The 20,504-nt window shown below is 35.8% G+C and overlaps 1 protein-coding gene across 3 annotated transcripts in view; it reads right to left on the bottom strand.

The window, feature by feature from the left end:
* The window catches only part of LOC106869316 (choline transporter-like protein 2), a 159,727-nt gene that overhangs the window by 101,471 nt on the left and 37,752 nt on the right, over nt 1-20,504 (bottom strand). Inside the window, exon 1 of one of the 3 annotated variants that reach the window (XM_014915013.2) lies at nt 17,745-18,242. The exons of 1 other annotated variant lie outside the window; for it this stretch is intronic. In XM_014915013.2, the coding sequence (XP_014770499.1) occupies nt 17,745-17,766 (22 nt within the window). In that variant the 5' untranslated portion in view covers nt 17,767-18,242. Of the gene's footprint in view, nt 1-11,125; nt 11,187-17,744; nt 18,243-20,504 lie in introns of those variants that run through there. One more of the 3 variants, XM_014915009.2, reaches the window with a different exon arrangement.

The raw sequence follows: 20,504 nt of genomic DNA, 5'->3' as shown, positions 1-20,504 counted from the left end.
TGTAACTTTCATAACCTGATCTAACAGCTTGATGCCTCTGTAATTATTTGTATCTAAAGCGTCACCTTTACCTTTGTAGCAGTTGACTATGATGCTGCTACACCAGTCATTGGGTATGACTCCCTCGTGTATCACCTGGTTCGTAATACGGGTGACTAGGCTATAGCCAACACTGCCAGATATTTTGAGCATCTCTGCAGTGATTCCTGATGGGCCGGGGGCTTTCCCGGTCTTCATACTCTTAATTGCTTTATCTACCCTGGTACTATCAACTCGGATAGCTGGTCCCTCTATTGGGTCGACATACAGCAGGCTCTCTTTCTCCCATTCATTCTCTTTAGACCAAAATAACTACTGATGTAAGTAGAGCTAATTTAGTAACATGAATTTTGTATTGAAAAGAAATTGTTTTTTATTATTGTTGTTGTATCACAAAGCAAGAGATAACTTCCTGCCAAGATACATACCAGTTTGTTGAAGTTGATTCACTTTTTTATCTTCATTAATACTTTTGAGTAATAAAAAACATGTATGTCTCACTATCTCATTCTCCCTAGGATATGCAGTGTGTTGTCCCAAGTCGAATTTTTGTAATTAATATCCTTATTAAAGAAATTAAAACTGGATCTGCAGAAACAGTAGAATGCCAGATCTTTTGGTACTGCTTAATTCTGTTCTTTTTTGTGCCAAGTTCAAATCTCACTTAGATCAACTTTGCCTTTGATCCTTTCAAGCTTGATGAAATATGTGCCGGTTAAATATGATTGACTCAGTCGATCATGTCCTACCCAAATATGTGGTCTTGCGTCAAAGCTATAAATTATTATTACTGGCACTCCATCAGTTATGACGATGAAGATCCCAGTTGATCTGATCCATGGGATTGCCTGCTTGTGAGATTAATGTGCATGTAGCTGAGCAATCCCCAGAAATGCATACTCTTAATGTAGTTCTCAGGGAGATTCAACATGACACAGAATGTGACAAGGCTGGCTCTTTAAAATATAGACACTACTCAGTTTTGCCAGCTGGGTGGACTGGAGCAATATGAAATAAAGAGTCCTGCTCAAGGACACAAAACGCTGGTGGGAATTGAACTCCCGACCTTACGATTGTAAGCCGAACACCCTAATCACAAAACCATATGCTTATTTGAAAGGAAATAAATGTAAACAGCAACAGAACTGATTGGAATTTTGTGGACTCTAATAATATAGACACAGGACCAATGGAAAGATTTGAACAGTCAAACTAATAGCAAAAACTTACCTATATGGTTAAACATTTTAAGTAGGCTAGGTCAGTTCTGGCTATGCAGACCTATATACATAACTAATTGGACAAATAATGAGGTACAACCCACAGACCTATTATGCTGGAAATACAATGCCTCTGTCTGGTTTGAGGATATACTGCATACTCCTTCATGCAGTGATGAATTGAATGGAGTGCCAGAATGCAATGAGACATTCCCCATTCTGTCCAGTCTATTTCCGAATAAGCTTGACAGAATAAACTGAATGCCTGCTGCTGTTATCTGTTGTTGTTTATCCTGAATCAACCTGACCAAGCAGACTTGTGATCAGTGGCATTCCATTTTTGACCATCCTGTAATTTTCCTTTGTGCATGAAACCTAAGATCACATTACCTAATGTGTCTCTTTATCAATGGAATGTGATTTAAGGGGAATTTCACTGCTATTTCTAGCAAATTAAGCAATCAAATAGATGTTCCCACTTCTGGTGAGGGTTATGATGGGAGCAAGCAAGGTGGATTCAGTCAGAGCACAACAATTACTATTTTTCTGCACTTAATATTGGTTGACAAATTCATTTGCCAGATACAATTTTTGCCCATTATAAGTTTTAAATTCAGAAATTAATATTTTCTTTCACTTATAGGCGTAGGAGTGGCTGTGTGGTAAGTAGCTTGCTTATGAACCACATAGTTCCGGGTTCAGTTCCACTGCGTGGCACCTTGGGCAAGTGTCTTTAACCTTTTGAGGAAATAAGGACAATCAAAACACCATCTTATGGAAGCAGAGGTAGTGACATCAATGCAAACACTACTCCTCTAGGTCTTCAAGTTACTAAATGATGACGTTAAGAATGCACAAATGTAAATTCCATTAAAGCAATATCTCAATGACATTAAATTAAACAACACTGTGATGTTAAAACAATTCAAGAGGAAAACAACCAAAAAAAAAAAAAATAAATAAATATTAATATGCAAGAAGATAAATTAAGTTAGGTGCTGACTATTTGCACTTTTGTTGTTGAGACATAACTTCTATTTAGAAACCTGAAATTCCTGAACTGAAATAATATAAATTTTTCATTTCATCTCCTGGCTATTTATGTGTAATTAGTCATAGTCTTATTTATTTAGATTGGTTATAACCAAAATAATTATTTACATCTCACATTAAATTTCAGGAAAATAAATACTGCTATAATCTAACTTCTACCTAACAAAAACTTTCAGTTATATTGGCTCAGAATGCAATGCTATTGGCTTATCCATATATTTGTTTTATGTTAGAAATAGGAAGTAGGGAGTTAAATTCATAAATTTAGAAATAAAATGATATATGTGTGTCCAAAATTATACTTAGCTTTTCAAAAATATGTGTCTAACATACAAAAAGAATATTACAAGTTTCCAAATTACCAAATTCGATAGAAATTAGTCAGATAAAATTCAGCCATGTCAAGAAACTGCAAAATTTTTACAGCGAAAAACAGTCAGGGCACCAAAATTCATTATTTCAATAATACTGCTCCTAAGGAAATAATGTTAACAATTAATATTAATTAATCCGGGTGTTTTAAAGTGACAGTTATAGTTATATCAGCAGGTGAAAAACAGTAGTGATAGTGTCATAAGGGTCAAAATAGAAGCTACACTTTAAACTTTGTGCTACATAATTTAATTGCATTTTTTACATTTGTAACTAAATTTGGCAATAACAATAGTTGTTTTATGCTCATTTCTTTTTATTCTAGTACAATGTCTAACCAACTGTCATGGTCTATCATTTGATATAGCAGAGGAAACTGCTAATCTTTATAGTTAGATATCTATCCTCTTTCTTTTCTTTCCTTTCCTGAGCGACCAATAACACTGTACTTATTCCACGCCCTCACATTGTTTTTTCGTGTTTTTTCTTGCTTGTTCATGTTTGGATTGACTATAATCTTTATAGTTAGATATACAATAGCAGAGGAAACTGCTAATCTCCATAGTTAGATATCTTTTACTTTTCTAGCGATAGTATTTACAGCTGAATGCTCTTCCTTCCACCAACTGCTTTTCAGTGGAGACTGGGTGCTTTTTATCATGTCACTGGTACTAGAGAGGTATTCTGTCAAGACTAAAGAATCCTTTTTGCCCATTATAAGTTTTAAATTCAGAAATTAATATTTTCTTTCACTTATAGGCGTAGGAGTGGCTGTGTGGTAAGTAGCTTGCTTATGAACCACATGGTTCCGGGTTCAGTTCCACTGCGTGGCACCTTGGGCAAGTGTCTTCTACTATAGCCTTGGGCCGACCAAAGCCTTGTGAGTGGATTTAGTAGACGGAAACTGAAAGAAGCCTGTCGTATATATGTACATATATGTGTATGTGTGTGTATATGTTTGTGTGTCTGTGTTTGTCCCCCCAACATCGCTTGACAACTGATAGAATAAGTACTAGGCTTCCAAAGAATAAGTTCTGGGGTCGATTTGCTCGACTAAAGGTGGTGCTCCAGCATGGCCACAGTCAAATGACTGAAACAAGTAAAAGAGTAAAAGAGAGTTATATTCAACATCATGATAGAGGAAAGCACAGAGGGAGGCATTGAAGACTGATCTCAAGAGGTTAGAGCCTTACAAGTGACATAACACAGATTGAGGTGAATGATGATTTTCTATCATTCAGCCTATGTCTGCATGGAAGAGTGATTATTAAAACAATGATGATGATGATAGATACTATGTCACTAAAGGAAACAAACAAAGAAAGCAAAATATTATTTACAGAAATCTACCAAATTATTAATATTTCATGACTATCATCATCATTATAATCAATAGTTTTGTGGAAAATATCTAGAGATTATTGATTAACTCACAGTAGCATAATGAAACATAATCTTGAACATGTGCTGAATACTGAGCTCTTCTGTTGTCATCAAACTTTACTATACAACATTATGTAATATGTATTAAGGACAGCCAATCTACATAGCCAATAGCCATCTAAAAGTTGCTTTAATGCTGGCTTCTCATAAACACATTTATGAAGAAAACAGCTGAAAATAGAAGACTAATAAATTATGAGCAGTCACGATATAACGACATTGGTATGAAGATGTTATGTAAAATGCTACTACTCACAAATGCATACAATTAAAAAAGAAAAAGGATGGTTTTGCAAAAGGAGCAATTAGATTAGACCTGAGAATATTAAGTTTCCCTGTTGAGATGACACAGGATAGTGACTCATTTTGGAGAAGATATATATAAACTTTTTCAATAAATGATACAAAAACAGATGTTAAAATGGTATGATCACGATTTGTAAGATAAGGTATCAGTTGTTTGTCTGAGGAGTTGAGAGTTCATCTTATCACTGGTACTGTAGGTTTGCATCAAAGTTTGAAATCATTATCATTCATGTTAGATGGCTTTGCAGTATTCATTCCGGCTGTTTGTGAGTCAAGTTGAAATCCTGCCATGGTCTGCTTTGCCTTACATCCTTCTGAGAATGATATGTACCAGCCAAGAAGTAGGGTTACACTTAGTCAACTGTTCACTTTCCCCAATATGTGTGGTCTTGTGCCGATGTCAAAGATCATACCTATTGGTGAAATAATTTTCTAATTTAGACACAAGGCCAATAATTTTAAGGGGAGATTGTTAGTCAATGCCATCAAGTCAATACTTGATCAGTACTTTATTTTTGTCAACCCCAAAAGGATGGAAGGCAAAATTGACTTCTGCAAGATCTGAACTCAGAACACAAACTGGTGCAACAAAATACCACTAAGTATTCTCTCCAACACTATCAACTCTGCCAGCCTATAATAACCCCTTGGTATTACACTGGTAATAAATATTTATTTTTATTCATGTAAGGTATATAATAACATGTTGACTTTTCATGAATTTCTCGTTTTCAAACTGAGTCACTTCCAATCAGATGTTTCTAGACATTTTCAAAATGAGGATCATTTTTTTGTCAGGTAAATCATCATCATCGTTTAACGTCTGCTTTCCATGCTAGCATGGGTTGGACGATTTGACTGAGGACTGGCAAGCCAGAAGGGTGCACCAGGCCCCAATCTGATCTGGCAGAGTTTCTACAGCTGGATACCCTTCCTAACGCCAACCACTCCGAGAGTGTAGTGGGTACTTTTATGTGCCACCGGCATGAGGGCCAGTCACACGGTACTGGCAACGGCCACGCTCAAAAAGGTGTTTTTTACATGCCACCTGCACGGGAACCAGTCAGGCGGCACTGGCAACGACCTCACTTGAATAATTTTCTAACGTGCCACCAGCACAAGTGCTAGAAGGCAACGCTGGTAACGATTACGCTCTAATGGTGCTATTTACGGGCCACTAGCACAGAAGCCAGACAGCTGCTTTGGCAATGAATACGCTCAACAGTGCTGTTAGTGCTCCACTGGCATGGTGAGCAGTCATCGACTATGGTTCAATTACAATTTCACTTGCCCCAACAGGTCTTCGCAAGCAGAGTTTTTTGTCCAATGAAGGAGAGGTTGGCATGAGTGCCAGTCGTCGGATTCGGTTCGATTTTGATTTCAGATTTCAAATTCACTTGCCTCAACAGGTCTTCGCAAGCACAGTTTTTAGTGTCCAATGAAGTAAAGATACAGATTAGTGAGCTGGCTACACTTCTAGCAGAGATCACAGATTATGTTCTCACTTGCCTGCGGTGCCCATGACTCTTTTACAGAGCCCTAGGACAAGAGAGAGAGAAAGAAGGCATCCTCAAATGGGAGACCTGGTCTGAATGCTTGCAACAGAGTAGGCTCAGCTAAAGATACCCAGAGTCAAGTGGTGGTGTTAAACCAAATGATAAATTAACCCTTAAGCATTCAGATTATTCTGTCAAATGTAAAGCTTATTTATTCATTGCTCTGAAATTAATCATACATAATCATATAACTTTGATATTATAATTGTTAACTTTTAGAATGACATTGTAGGGTAGGTGCAAGATGCCAAATCTAGTTGGTTTGAATATAAAACAGGTAAAATACTTTGGCTGGATATGGCTGATTTAAATGCTAAAGGGTTAAATCTACTAACCAATATATTTGGGCCCAAGCTATTATACTGATTGGTTTCTTGAAACCTCCCTGCTATAAATGCCTCATTTGAATGATCACTAATGATTTAAAGTAAAGAGTTTAAACTTGTTGCTGTTAAGTGGTCATGTACCATCATATTGTTATAAGTAGGTTAAGCTTGAAAAACGACAAAATATGAAGTCAAGAAATTCAGTTCATTACTTAGCAGATACAAAATATTTAGATGATAGTTTAGCCACAAGTCAGCCATGACCATTCCCATCTATTTTTTTTTTTTTTGAAACAGTGGATCTAGGACCACATCATCCAGCATACCCCTCCTTGTCTTAAAGATTGTCAAGTGTGATTTGAAGCAGATTTGAATGTTATTTCTAGAAATTCAAGTAAGTACATACAAGTTTCTTCATTGTTGATTGCTATAGAAGTGTTTGTCAGGTTGAATAAAACCTAAGTCAACCTTGATTGAGCAGACCTATGATCAAATGACTTCCAGCCTTGACTATCCCATTGTTTTGTATATTCATGACAACATCATTCAAATGTTCTTTCTTTAAGATGACAGGCTATGATCAGAGCCATCTTAACAATATTATAGGCCCCAGGGTAAATCAGTGCACTGGACTCTTAGAGTATATACTTCTTTACAGCAAGTCAAAACATACATAGATCCATAAGGCCCCTAAGCAACTGCCCAGTGTGTCAATGCTTTAAGATGGCATTGGTTATGATTTGAAGAGATTTGACTGCTGTTTCTTGGTGGTTTAGTGATCACAAAGAGGTGTCTTTGTGATCATGAGCAACTAATCTGGCACCCCCACCAGGCCAACCTGGTGAGGAAGGTTGTTAAAAACCAAGCAGGATATAAAAAAAAAAGGCCTGTCAAGAGGATGGATGAACCCAATGTTGGTCCAACAGCTATCTGGTAATAGCATAAGCACTCAAGAAATTCTGGATTGGTATCCAGCATGCTGGAAAACCACTGGGTGTGAGGCATCCTTCAGCTTTTGTTAAAGCATGTCTCTAGGAGAAAGTCACTGATATAAATCAGTGTGCAAGGAATGGTATTAGTCATTTTGGGGATCTTTTGCTGATGCTGAAGATCATGGCACTCCCATGTTCTTGAGCCTGCAAATCATATTGACACTAGATATCTTGCCTTAGCTTGTCTTTAGATCAAGGTGGAGAGGGTCTATGTGGTGTTGCGTAAGCCTTATTAGACCTAAAATTTAGTGTAGACATTGATTTGTCAGTGATGGCTACACTGATATATGAGTTGGCAGCTACCATGTAGGTGTGCTTGTATATGTGTGTGTGTGTGTGTGTGTGTATGTATATACAAACACATATACATGCACACACATACACATACATATGCATGCAGGCACATACACACACACAATGTTGGTATTCATAAATAAATGAAAAAGTACTTAATACTATATTGTACAGTGTAACAGTTTATTTTGGCTGATCCAGTAGCTTGTTACTGTGATATGCAGAGTATTGGCTCTGCTAATATATATATATAAATAAAACAGTATTGTTGGTGTTCTTCAACTTGTAACAAAGAACATTACATTTTTACTCATTTTAAATATTTAGATTTCAGTTACTGAGGAAATGATAGGTATTTATTTTTTAAATATCAATTTTGGAAACAATTGTACAACAGTTATCAAAACAAATCCTGTTAATAATATATTTTAATAAATATATATTATGAAAGATCTGACTAGATTAGAAGAACCAATGCACCAAACAAATGTACCGATGGTTTTAGTTTTGCTGCAGTTACATCCCATTGCTTCATATCAACTAACTTTTTCCTCATGTAAGGTTGATAAAATAAGTACTTTGACAATGTACTAGGGTTGATATAATCAACTAAAACAGCTTTGAAGGTAGTGCCACAGTTTAACACAACACTCTTAAGGATATAGCAAGGTTTAAACTCATGATTCTGTTGAAAAAAATTCTGCACTTCAATACTGTCCTCCCCATATATGTCTATATAGATTTAATATTTAGCTGTGTGAGTGTGTGTGTAAATGTATCTATAAAATATAGAGAGAGTGAGGTAGGCAGATCTTTTCATTCAAGCCAATGAAATAATCTCTTCATAGTCACTCAATCTACATGAAATATCAGTTATATATCAACTCAAATCTACTCTATCATCTTACAAAGAAAAAGAAAGATTGAACAGGTTGGATGAAATAGTTTTAGATATACTGTCAGAAAATTATCTGATGGTCACAGTTAAAATGTCTGATTATAAGGTCTGCTTCATCAGGACTGACTGGAATTTAAATAACATTTTTGTTTTCTCCTGTTAAGAGTTCACTTGACTGTTAAATGCAAAGTCACTTTCTTATCTTTGCAGTTTTTGCTGTTAACATCTTTGATCAATACACAACAGCTGTTACCAGAAAACTGTAGTAACAATTGGATAATTGACCAAATAATCTAGTTACGATTTAGTATTACATGTTAACCGTGTAGGAGTTGTAAATCATCAAAATTCTAGCTGTAGTTAGAAAATGTGAGCAGCAGTTGAGTTAATTTTGTCAAATAAGTAGTCATTTTCTGCAATTTACATTGATATGGGAATGTAAAATTCAAAGTGCAGTTAATTTCACTACTGATACACTTAGTGCATAAGTATAGTGTTGGTAAAAGCAGACAACATTATAGGCCTCCATTCTTTCAAAGAATTGTAATCTGAAGAATCCTGTCTTTCCTCTAATTCATGCATTAATGACCAGAAATACACTATAGTGTTTGCTTAAATGTATATGCAATCAGACTACTAGTTCTGTTTCTTTGTTCATGCTGAATATATTTGCAGTCTGTGTTAGGCAAAAATTCCAATGGTATAGAAATTGTTCCATGTAAATAACAATGAATTGACGATCTGGTGTTCTATACTGATGAAGTTCAAATATGTAGAAACAGCTGGTTTATAAATATTGAAATGTTAAATAAAATGTAATCTTTATACAATAGAATTTAGAATTTAAGTCTCTTGAGAAAAAAAATTTCACTTTAAATACGTCTTTCCCTTACATGAAAAAAAGAAAGAAAAATGGAGGCAAAATCTGCAAACATGCTTTTATGAGAAATAGAAAAAAGTTACAGTGATAACAAAAGAAATCATATATCAGGGAAAAGTTTTCTTTAAATATATTTTTATGCAGCCAAGAAAAACAAGCGTTTCTACATGACCTTTTTAGAGAGTACCTCTTAGACTGGAGAGTTTAATGCAATCAATCTTGGGAGTTGGGGTTGTTTTGTAAATAATGTCATTAAAGGTTTCCAGAAAGAATTACTGGCTCACTTCATTTCTGGTGACAAGGGTGATAAGGAAATCTATGTGTAATTTAGGCAGAATAAGACCCATTATTTCAGTTACCAAAGTGTAGAAGTGGATATCATCGTTTAATGTCCGTTTTCTATGCTGGCATAGGTTGGACAGTTTGACATGAAGCTGGCCAGACTCCAATTGTCTATCAAGGTATGATTTCTATGGCTGTGTATTAAGATGGTAACTTTCACTGCCTTTCTATTGCAGCTGAGATTATATAAATAAGATTTTGACAAACTATTGATGTTTAATTTTGTTTTTCTTATAACTTTATTCTGCCAAACTTTACTCACAGACTCATTTTGAATTCCTTCTAATCGACTAACTTGGTATTTATCTATATATACTTAGATGCAGGTATGGCTGTATGGTTAAGAAGTTTACTTTGAAACTATAATTCTGGGTTTGATGCCACTGTACAGTACTTTAACCCTCTTGGGACACCCAGGCTGATTGACTGGCCCAAGTGTTACAAGTTAAAAAGACTTTGAGGCCAATCTGTTTGCCCGATGGAACAAATGTTGTGAATGGTTGGTCTTGAAGTGTAATAGCTGATCAGTGATTGTCTTTCTGTAGATGTATCTCAATAGCAAAAAATTTTGGTTTTTTTGGCTACACATTCCAAAACACCATGTCTCAAAAGGGTTATTCAAGTGTTCTCTACTACAATTTGCTAGAAAAAGCAGCTAAGTTTCTTTAACATCATATACCCTCTTAAAGAAAAAAAAGAACTACTGTAACATCTATTATTATAGATCTGTTTGAGCTTGTGTATGAACAATTACAACATTTGTCATTGGTAACGTCTCTTGTTGTTTGCCTGTTGTGACCACTACCAGAATCTACAGACATGCTGAAACAAAGGGAAACTAACTAAAGTTATATAACTATGCTACTTTGTAGAGTAGGCTTAATTTTAATTTTCTTAAGTATCCTTCTGATTTAATTCAGAATGATACATTATAATTACTTGAGAATCAGTGTAAGTAAATTTATTCATTCAAACATGAGCTTTACTGATAATGTAATTATTGCATGAACATAAGTGTCATGTCATTACGTAAATGAGTTTCAATACAGATACATACTTGTGTATATTTCAGATACATACTTGTGTCTATAAAAGCTTAGGTGAGTCCACAATGGAGTATTGCTTTCATATCTGAGACAATGTTGCTACATACACACACACACAAAACTTAGAGTGCATCCAGAAAAGGACCCCATAACTGAATTACACTAAGTCACTTACAGATATGCTTGTCTCTGGTCCATAAACATAATGTATATTGCTTCTGGCTTTTCTACTGCTAATAGAAGGACCTCTTCTCCTTAGAGCTAGCTGGACTCAAGTCACCCCTATAAGGCATTCTCATACCATTTGCCTAGATATGTCCAACCTCACCATCAAACCACATACTATCACTATACTTACCTTCTTTCTCAGAAGCTGGGTCTTCTGGAATTTTCTCCTTGGGCATGTCTTCCCCACAAATGTTGACTTAAAAGTTTCAGAGGAACATTAATGGCATCAATTTCACTGGTCTGCAAAGGCAATGGTTTCTGCCCCTTTCTTCAGATCCAGCAAAGAAAAGAATAGTCTTAACTTATTATCACAAGCAGTTTTAGGAGAGAAAAGTGAGCTAAAACTAAAAAAGTTGCAAAGAAAACATGGGAGCTAGACAGTGGCTTTTTATAATTGAACAATGAATGGACTAGAATTTAAGCATATAACCATCCATCTATTCATTTTCTCTACCCACTATTCCTGAGAGGGATAGAGTCCTCAGGCACCACCTCTACCTATTAGAAGCAACTGTCATTACACTTTCCTGCTGGATTCCCAAGTGTAACCAACTGAGACTATGGATATTATCCAATCATTTAATTTTTGGTCTACTCCTAGATCTCCAACCAGTTGCTTTGGCTTAAAGGATCCGTATTACAATTCTTTCCTGCAACATTTTAATCACTTGTCTATAATACCAGAACAGTGACCTCTCAATGCAGATTAGTAGCTTGACCTAATCTTTGAACTATGCACCCTGTCAAGTAATGTTACTCCAGAGACCCTTCAGAAAGACCTCATTTAGGCTGCTTGTATTCATGACTATACTTTTGTGGTCATTACCTAACATCCATGACCATAGATAATGATGGCCTGCAATTTCATAAATAATTTTACTAAACTGTTAATATGGACCTGTTATGAAATTCTTTCCATTTTCTTTTGACTTAGTAATCATAAAAATAATAGTGCACATCAAGTTACAAACACATATAATTCAATAAAAGTAAATATCTTAAAACTAATATTAAACATTGCTCACTAAAGATTCCCTTATTTGATTTAGACATCCTAAATGCAACATGTTGAAAATGTTTACTTGAGCAACAGTCATATTTTCTCTTTAAAATAGTGAATGGAAAACTATAAAAAAAAGCTAATTAAAAAAAAAAAAAAAATGATGTAAGTGCGTTCATATTACTATTACAGAAAAAAGTAAAACAACTTAAGACTAACAATGACAATTGAAAAGAAGTTAGTCATTTATTACTACAGACTGTCCTCATTTAATGACCGAGTTACGTTCCAACATCCCCGTTGTTAAGCAAATTCGTCGTTAAACGAATATTCATAGGGTACGTATTTTTTTTATAGGTATAGTGTACTGTACATACATATAAAAATAGAATACCGTACTGTATAAAGTATATGCGGTACAGGGCAAGAATCACTAACATAAATTGTTGAAAAATGAATAAGTAACAGTAAGATTATCACAAGGAAAACCTTAAAAGTTAGGATATGGATATTGTATTATTGTAGCTCAGACATCGTAAGTATGTTTGTGATTCCAGGCCCAGTACATAAGATGCCTAATAAACTTTTCTCAGGATTATATAGAAAAGGTGAAAAGGTTTAAAGGAAACTTAAACATAATAACTTTGTTTTACTTTGGATAAAGATTACAAAAGCAACTCATTCTTGACATCAAAATGCATGAAAAATCCCGTCAGTGAATGAGACCTTTCTGATGTCATGTGATGCATGCTTTAAAGCCTGTCGAACTTCTGGCTGCCTCCTTCACTTTAACTTTATCCTTCAAAATAGTAGAGATGGTAGAATGTGCCAGGCCCGTATCGTCTCCGATAGCTCTCACCTTTTTCCCCGCCTTCATAGTCTGTAATGATCTTCATTTCGTGTCAAGGTCAATAGCTCTCCGTTGTTTCTTGGCGCTTCCTGCTGCAGGTAAAGATGTATTCTTCTTCTATGGAGGCATTTTGTAGTATGGGGTGCAAGAGATAATGGAAAAAAGAGACGAAATAGTAATATAGGTACAGAGAGCGTCACTATGTTGCCTGGCTGACCACGGGCAGGAGAGTGAGAGAGTGAGCGTGTCGAAGGGTGAGGCTGGGTGCTCGGGATGTGCTACCATCACGACGGCAGTTCTCGTACAGCACACAATACGACAGTCAAAGTTTTTAAGTTTTCATATTTTGTAAAATATGTAATGATGGCTCGTAAAGTTCGTCGTAACTCCAAGTGGTCGTTAAATGAGGACAGTCTGTACTTTTGGCAAATAGTTTACATACCAACAATATCATGTAATTTGAAATAAAATATGAAATAGACCATCTGTTCAATACACCGCCACACATTTTTCACCAAATTTGGCAAAAATACTCATAACCCTAACCTAAAACTAAAACCAGTACAAATGCACGAACGATAACGGCACTAATTTCATTGAAGGGAAAAGATCCCATTACACCGCCAAAACGTGTTGTTGACAAACCACAGCAGACGTCAGTGATTGGTTGAAATTACCGAAATACGATAACTTTAACACGAAATAACTTTAAAAATAGAAATTTTTCTCAACAACACTGCGAGTAAAAGATGTTTTATATGACACATTCTACCAGTATCCCAAGTTTGAAAGTGTTTCGTTAGGAAACAAATGGTGTCCGCCAAATCAGAAAGATCCGAATTTTGTTGAATTTTAAGTAAACTATTTTCATCTCATTACAACATGTTGGTAGTCTATACAACAGTGGCGTGCAGTCAAGACATGCAAGTCATGCACTGCATAAACTAGTTACTTTGTTTCAAAGGAAACCTATCCAGATTCGATACTTTGCTGTATTTACGTTCTATTCTGCTTCCTTTAGGCATGCTTAAAGAAAAACGCATATGAAATCTTTTGTCATCCCTTCTTATCTTTCAATAACTACCATTTCTCTCCTGCCTATCTGTAAAATCAACGTCTGTAAGATTCTTTATCTCAATAAAATAACTGCGGAAGGCATACTTTGAGAAAAAAGAATATTACAGCTTTGGCTTCTCCCCTCCCTTTCTATCAGTTCTTCTTTATCAACAGTTCTTTGTAATTGATGTTGCTAACGCGACAGGCTCAATGGTTGAATAGGTTTGACTTTTTGACCCGTAAACATTCTAACCAAAACATATCAACAATCCCATAATTCTTAATTAGTCAGCTCAAATGTTGCTGTGACGTTGGAATATCTATTTCGCTCTGTCGTAGGTTTTGAAATTATTATCATTAACCATCTCTGTATTGAACAAATTTTTAAAAATTCTGAAATCAGAAATATATGGCTTATGAATCTTTTGTCGATTTACTAAAATCATCTTTCCGTTTTGTTGAAACTGATTTGCAATTCACACACACATACACTATTACTTTCATAAGATCTCTAGGATTTTCGAAATATTTGTCTAAATGACTGAAATGTGTGTTATAGAAGAAATTTTGAAAAATAGTTTTTCAAAAGAAAAAAAAAAAAAAAGACTTTGAAGGGAAACAATTAATTATAAATGGCACTTGACCAAGACCGAAATTACCCGATTTGCGAAGCTACAGCAAGAAATTCAGGAGACAATTTTACGTTAATTTGTATGAAAAGAAAAAATGGTTAACTGGTAGTGCTACGCTTAATAAGCTATTCTGCTGGCCATGATTGTTGTTTTGTTTAGAAAAAACTATTTGGAATGATAAAGGTAATGATGATTTAAATATATGGCTATGCTAAAACATGAATATTCTCAAAGACATACAAGATCCTTGATAGATCTTAAAACATTCGGGAATGTTCGCATACACTTACAATTAAATGCGTGTAAAAAACAGAGCATACAACATCATGATGAGGAAGTTAGACGAAACAGATCCATTCTGCAACGATTGATTGATGTAGTTACTTTTTTAGGTCGTCAGGATTTATCATTTCAGGATCATTTTGAATCTGAAGAATCTAATAATCGTGGAAATTATAAAGAACTCTGATATTTAATCAGTAAAAATGACGAAAAATGGTAAGCCATAGATACAGCTTCTATCCGGTCTCTCACACGAGCAGCCTGTTCTGATACTTACTGAACGCAGTACATTGAAAGACAATGACGCGCGCGCGCACGCACACACACACACACACGCACACACACACACATTGGAACATGCACACATAAAAATAAACACACACATACATTGAAAGATGTGTGTGTGTGTGTGTGTGTGTATAAATAATTTTCTTTTATATTCTTTAAAATTTTCTTTCATCATTAGGTAAGTGTAATTTACATTCGTTTTCTCTTTGCATGTTGCGATATTTCACATCTTTGCTACTCCCAACAAATGAAAAGAGACGCTAAGTTTTTGTTCAGTGTTTTTAGGGCTTTTTACAATGTTGAATTTTTGCTGTCTTTCATTGTGTGTGTGTGTTTATGTATATGCATGTATGTTCAAAGTGCGCGAGACAGTCTTTTAATGTACGGAGTTCAATAAATATCAGAACAGGCTGCTCGACTGAGTGTCAATTATTTTCCCGAAATTGGCGGGACAATGCAGCTGATTTGTCTTTGACAGCGTAACAAATTAAAACCATGGCCATATTACATAAATAAACGTGTTCTCTTAGTTAAATAATTTCAAAATGATTCGGCTCAACCAATAAGGGCACTGTCATGGTATTAGCTGTCAGAATTGAAAGTAGAACTGACAAGGAACGTTACTGCTGGTTTGAGTTGATTCTTTGGCTACTGACAGCTAATACCATGACTGGCCGGAGCGAGCTATCTGTCTGTCTGTCTGTCTCTCTCTCTATCTATCTATCACTCGAAAGTTATTGGAACAAATTTGACACCTATATCCATGCGTTTGAAAACACACAGAGTATAAGGGTACTACTAAAGCAGAGTGGTCCCGTCCGCGCTAGCTAGTCGTGAGTGGTCGATCCTATTATTTTTAAACTTTAAACTTCTTTTGTTTTCTATTTTGATAAATTCTCTCTGTTGAAAATTATCTTTTTATATTTTAAATAATTTGCAAATTCAGAAAATATATTTTTATATTAAATTTGCGTTTTCTAATTTGATAAATTCTACGGACACAAACAGAGGTGAACGAGTGATAGATAGATAGATAGATAGATATATATAGAGAGAGATAAACAGACAGATAGATAGCTCCGGCTAGTCAGTAGCCAAAGTAGCCAAAGAATCAACTCAAATCATCTTAAACATTATATAAGACAATCTCAGACACACACACACACATATATAAATAAAATTATGATAAAAAAAAATGGTCACTGCTGGATCGCCTTTGTTTATATATATTAGGGCTAAACAACGATATCTATACTATAATTCTCAATACAACAGAACACTGTCTCCCTCATAACCCGCGCGTACGTTTAGCCCAGAGGAACGAAAACAAAAAAAAACAAAAACATGCACACGAAAATAGCATCAGTTCATTAGACCGAAACCCTGTGCTGGGACAGTGAATGTCACGCTCTGACTGAATCCACTTGCCAACTAAAAACCGGTAGACACAAAATGTATAAACATACAAAAATATTTAATAAAAACTGGACAGTGGAGAACAGGTAACATGCTGTGTGGTGGTGTGAACAATCTGATACAACGCCTCTACCTAGTTGAGGTAGAGACGTAGTATGAAAATGTTCTGGGAATTGCATCTTATCGACCGATTGATTATCTACTTGTCTATAAGTTCTGCTGACTTAGAGCTGGCGGGAATAAACAACAACAACTACTACTACTACACACACACAACGCAAATATAATAATATACAACAATAACCACGAGCCAAAGAGGAAGGGAGATCTCTACTTGATGGCTGGACTCGCCAGAAATAACAGTCATAGCTCCTTCAAATCACATCTGCCGTCTTAAAGGACACGCTGGGTAACAGTATCTTGGGTTCTCAGCACAGATGATAGTTGGAATACCTTTTATCAAAAAGTTACATAAATATATATAACTTTCTTGCAAAAGAATAAAGTCAATAAACAGCTGAAAATAATGTTTTAGTGTTCTATTTAAAGATAAACAGCTACGAGTCAATATACTTCTACGTGGTCGCTCGACGTGCTAAAAATAACCGCTGGAATTTGAAATTGCATTACGATTTTTAAAATGAATATTGTAGTTTGGGATACATGTTCGGATGGCCGTTGCTGGTGTGCCTTTGATCATGGGTCTCCTTGAGGGCACACCTGACGCGGTATACCAACAACAATCACTGTAACCAACTCTTAAGTCTGCTCGAACTGAGTCGATCGGAGTCACAATCAATAACAACGCAACAAAAAGAAGACACAGTTGTTACCCCCCACATCGCAACCCGTCAAGAATAAAGCAAACCACAATAACGGATACCCACATCAAAACAGTTACAGATAATAAAACAGGCCACGTTTCGTTAACAAAGTGCAACAAGTGGTTTTCACAGTGTGTGTGTGTGTGTGAGAGAGAGAGAGAGAGAGAGAGAGAGGTGGGGGACAAAGAAGAGAGAAAGAGAGAGAATTGAAAGAATTGGCAAAAGATTGTGATAAGAGTGAGCGAGCGAGAAGAGATTGTGTAAACGAAAAATGCAGAGACCGATACACAGAAAATATAAGGCAAAGAGATACAGAGAGAAAAGCGTGTGAGGTAGACTGCATGGTAAAGAAAGAAACACTTAAGAAATAAAAGTTTTTGTAAACAACAATTGATTCTTACCTGTCCTGGCAGTCGAAGTCATAGTTTAAAGTACTATATCTTATTTAATAGTAAAATATTTAAAATGGAAACGATCGACAGATCCGTTGAAAGAATCAATGAGTTGCATAAATAATATTATTTATAAATATTACTTTCTTGCAAAATGGAAAGTCAAGAAACTGTTGAAAATATTGTTTTAGTGTTCTATTTTTTCATCCTGTGAAGTTTTCAAAATAATAAAAGATAAAAAGTTACTTCTTCCGTTCCTGTATTTGTTTTTAAATACCGTATTTAGAATATGATTTCCTTTTTTTTTTTTTATTATTAACCTTTTATGTGTTAGGTTTTCTCTCTCTATTTACTCGGATATTAGATGGTAGTGGTTAGTGAAATTGTTTTTATTGTAATTATGGTGGTGGTGGTGGTGGTGGTGGTTGAAATACTTGAGTATGGCAGCATCGGACAATTGAAAATGAAATATGCTTTTAAAGACTTAAAACTATCAAGGCTGGACAAAGAAGACAAATGTCTAAATGTCAAACAATAATAAATAGCAGCAGTAGCAACAGAAACTCGTAAGTTTTCGTTTTAGTAGTAAATAAACACCGAACACGAAACAGTCGCTACAAGTATTTACGCTGTACACAGTAAATGGATCGAATTAGTTTAACTTATTAAGTCTCATTATATATATATATGTATACATATATATATATATATATATATATATATATATATATATATATATATATATATACACACATATGAATGAAATGAAGGCAAAAAGAATTCTTTAACACATCTTTAATTATAAGTAATATATTGGTGTGTGTGTGTGTGTGTGTGCGCGCGCGAGTATACGTGTGTGTGCGTGTGTCTGTATGGTGTTCCTATATAATAGAATCGGGAATGATCTAGTGCGCCAAGAATTCAATTTCGGATGTGTATAATTTAAACATTATAAATTATAAAACAAACAATATTAAAGAAGGGATTTTTTTTTGCCCTCCCTCCTTCCGAAGAGTAACACCCGCACGATTTTCACTCTGAAAAATTACCCAGATTTCTTCATTTTTGTGACAGGGCATTGAAGAGCTGTGGGCCTTTGAACCCTAGGCTATTGCAGTACAATGGTATAACACTTGATGTTGAAATTAGGAACTAGCCCTTCTAGGATTTTCCATACGTATATTATTGCATATCTCTCATGTCTTTGCTCCAGAGGGAAAAGTTGGTTTTTTCAGCCTATCTCTGTAGCTCATCCACTGCACTGCTCAATCTTTTTTGTGTAGTGGCGTAGGACTGCTTCAAACTCCGCTGTCAGTTTGGCACAATGTGGTGACCGTAACTGGGAACAGTAGTCCAGGCGGCTGAAACCAATGGTTCTCCACAGGGTCAACATAGTTTCTTGGTCTCTTGTCTTGAAGGACCTCAGTATCCATCCTGCCAGTTGTCTGCATCCAACTCATTCTCACTTTGGATGTAAGTGAAAACAAGCCCCAGTGATGGGTTGCAGAAAGTTTATTGTTTTTTACATACCAGGAGCTTGCTTTCCCTCATTGTGTGTATGTGTGTGAGTACTACTAAAAATCCGTAATTTGAGTTAGTCTGGGGGAAAAAATTGGTAGTTTTTCAGAGTAACACTCTGAAAAATTACCCTTTTAAAACTGTTTCTTACTTTCACTCCAACCTCCGTGCTTGCGGCTCTCGCCTTGGAATTTAAGCTAACCATTGCGGCTTTTTGCAAAAGATCGAGGGCAGCTACGGAGAATAATCTTCATCATCATCAACATCAATTTAATTTAAGAAATATAAATATTGTGTGATCGGTGTTTGTTTAGTTTGTGAGTGATTTGTATAAACAAGGAGCGTGTATGTGTAGAGATGGAAATGCGTCTGTCATTTGTGCTTGTACGGTACTACTAAAGCAGCGCGGACCCGAACGCGCAGTCGCGCGTCCGCGCTAGCTAGTCTTGAGTGGTCGATCCTAACCCTAACCCTATCCCTAACCCTAACCCTGTCCCTAACCCTATCCCTAACCCGCGTGTGCAAATAAATATGTGTTTAGGGTTAGGGTTAGGATCGACCACTCACGACTAGCTAGCGCGGACGCGCGACTGCGCGTTCGGGTCCGCGCTGCTTTAGTAGTACCTGCTTGTACTTACAGCACTCTTTAGTAAAACCAGGGGGGGGGGGGTCTTAGATCTTCGAACAAAAACCTGTGACCCTGAACCATCACAACAACTGACGACCTCGTACGCACCGTCGCATTAATTATTCACGCTCGACAGCCATGAAGACCAAGTGCACCTTCGAAAAACGAGCCTTCCACAAATCCCGAATGAATATTGATGCTCAGTCGTCTCAGTTACTGTTACATACTGTACACAAAAGTTTTTTCCATTAAAAAATTCAAATCAAAGGTTTTTTATTGCTGATTTTCCAGTTTGGTGATTCATTTGACAGAGGTAGTAGAGAGACAATGCGATGATAAATCTGAGGTTGGATCTTGAAAGTTTGGATGAATGCTGCCTCAGTTAAATCTCTTGTGGTTCCAAATGATGTCATCTGTAGTACAGCGTCGTATTGTCTAATTTTGTTTTGCAAATGTTAGGAATCTTGGTCAGTTGATGATAACAGTTTCTTCAATAGCTCTGGAGGTTGGGGATTGTGGAATTGTTGGGAATGTTTTTAACTTTGGTGTTATATGTATTGCTTGAATTTCTTTGACATATGAAATATATGTATTTTCACTGGGTTTGTAAAAGAGTGAAAATA

The sequence above is a fragment of the Octopus bimaculoides genome, chromosome 1 (assembly GCF_001194135.2).
Source record: "Octopus bimaculoides isolate UCB-OBI-ISO-001 chromosome 1, ASM119413v2, whole genome shotgun sequence".
In the NCBI taxonomy this organism is placed as follows: domain Eukaryota; kingdom Metazoa; phylum Mollusca; class Cephalopoda; order Octopoda; family Octopodidae; genus Octopus; species Octopus bimaculoides.
Note: the sequence above shows the minus strand (reverse complement) of the source record. Positions and strands in the feature narration are given on the sequence as shown.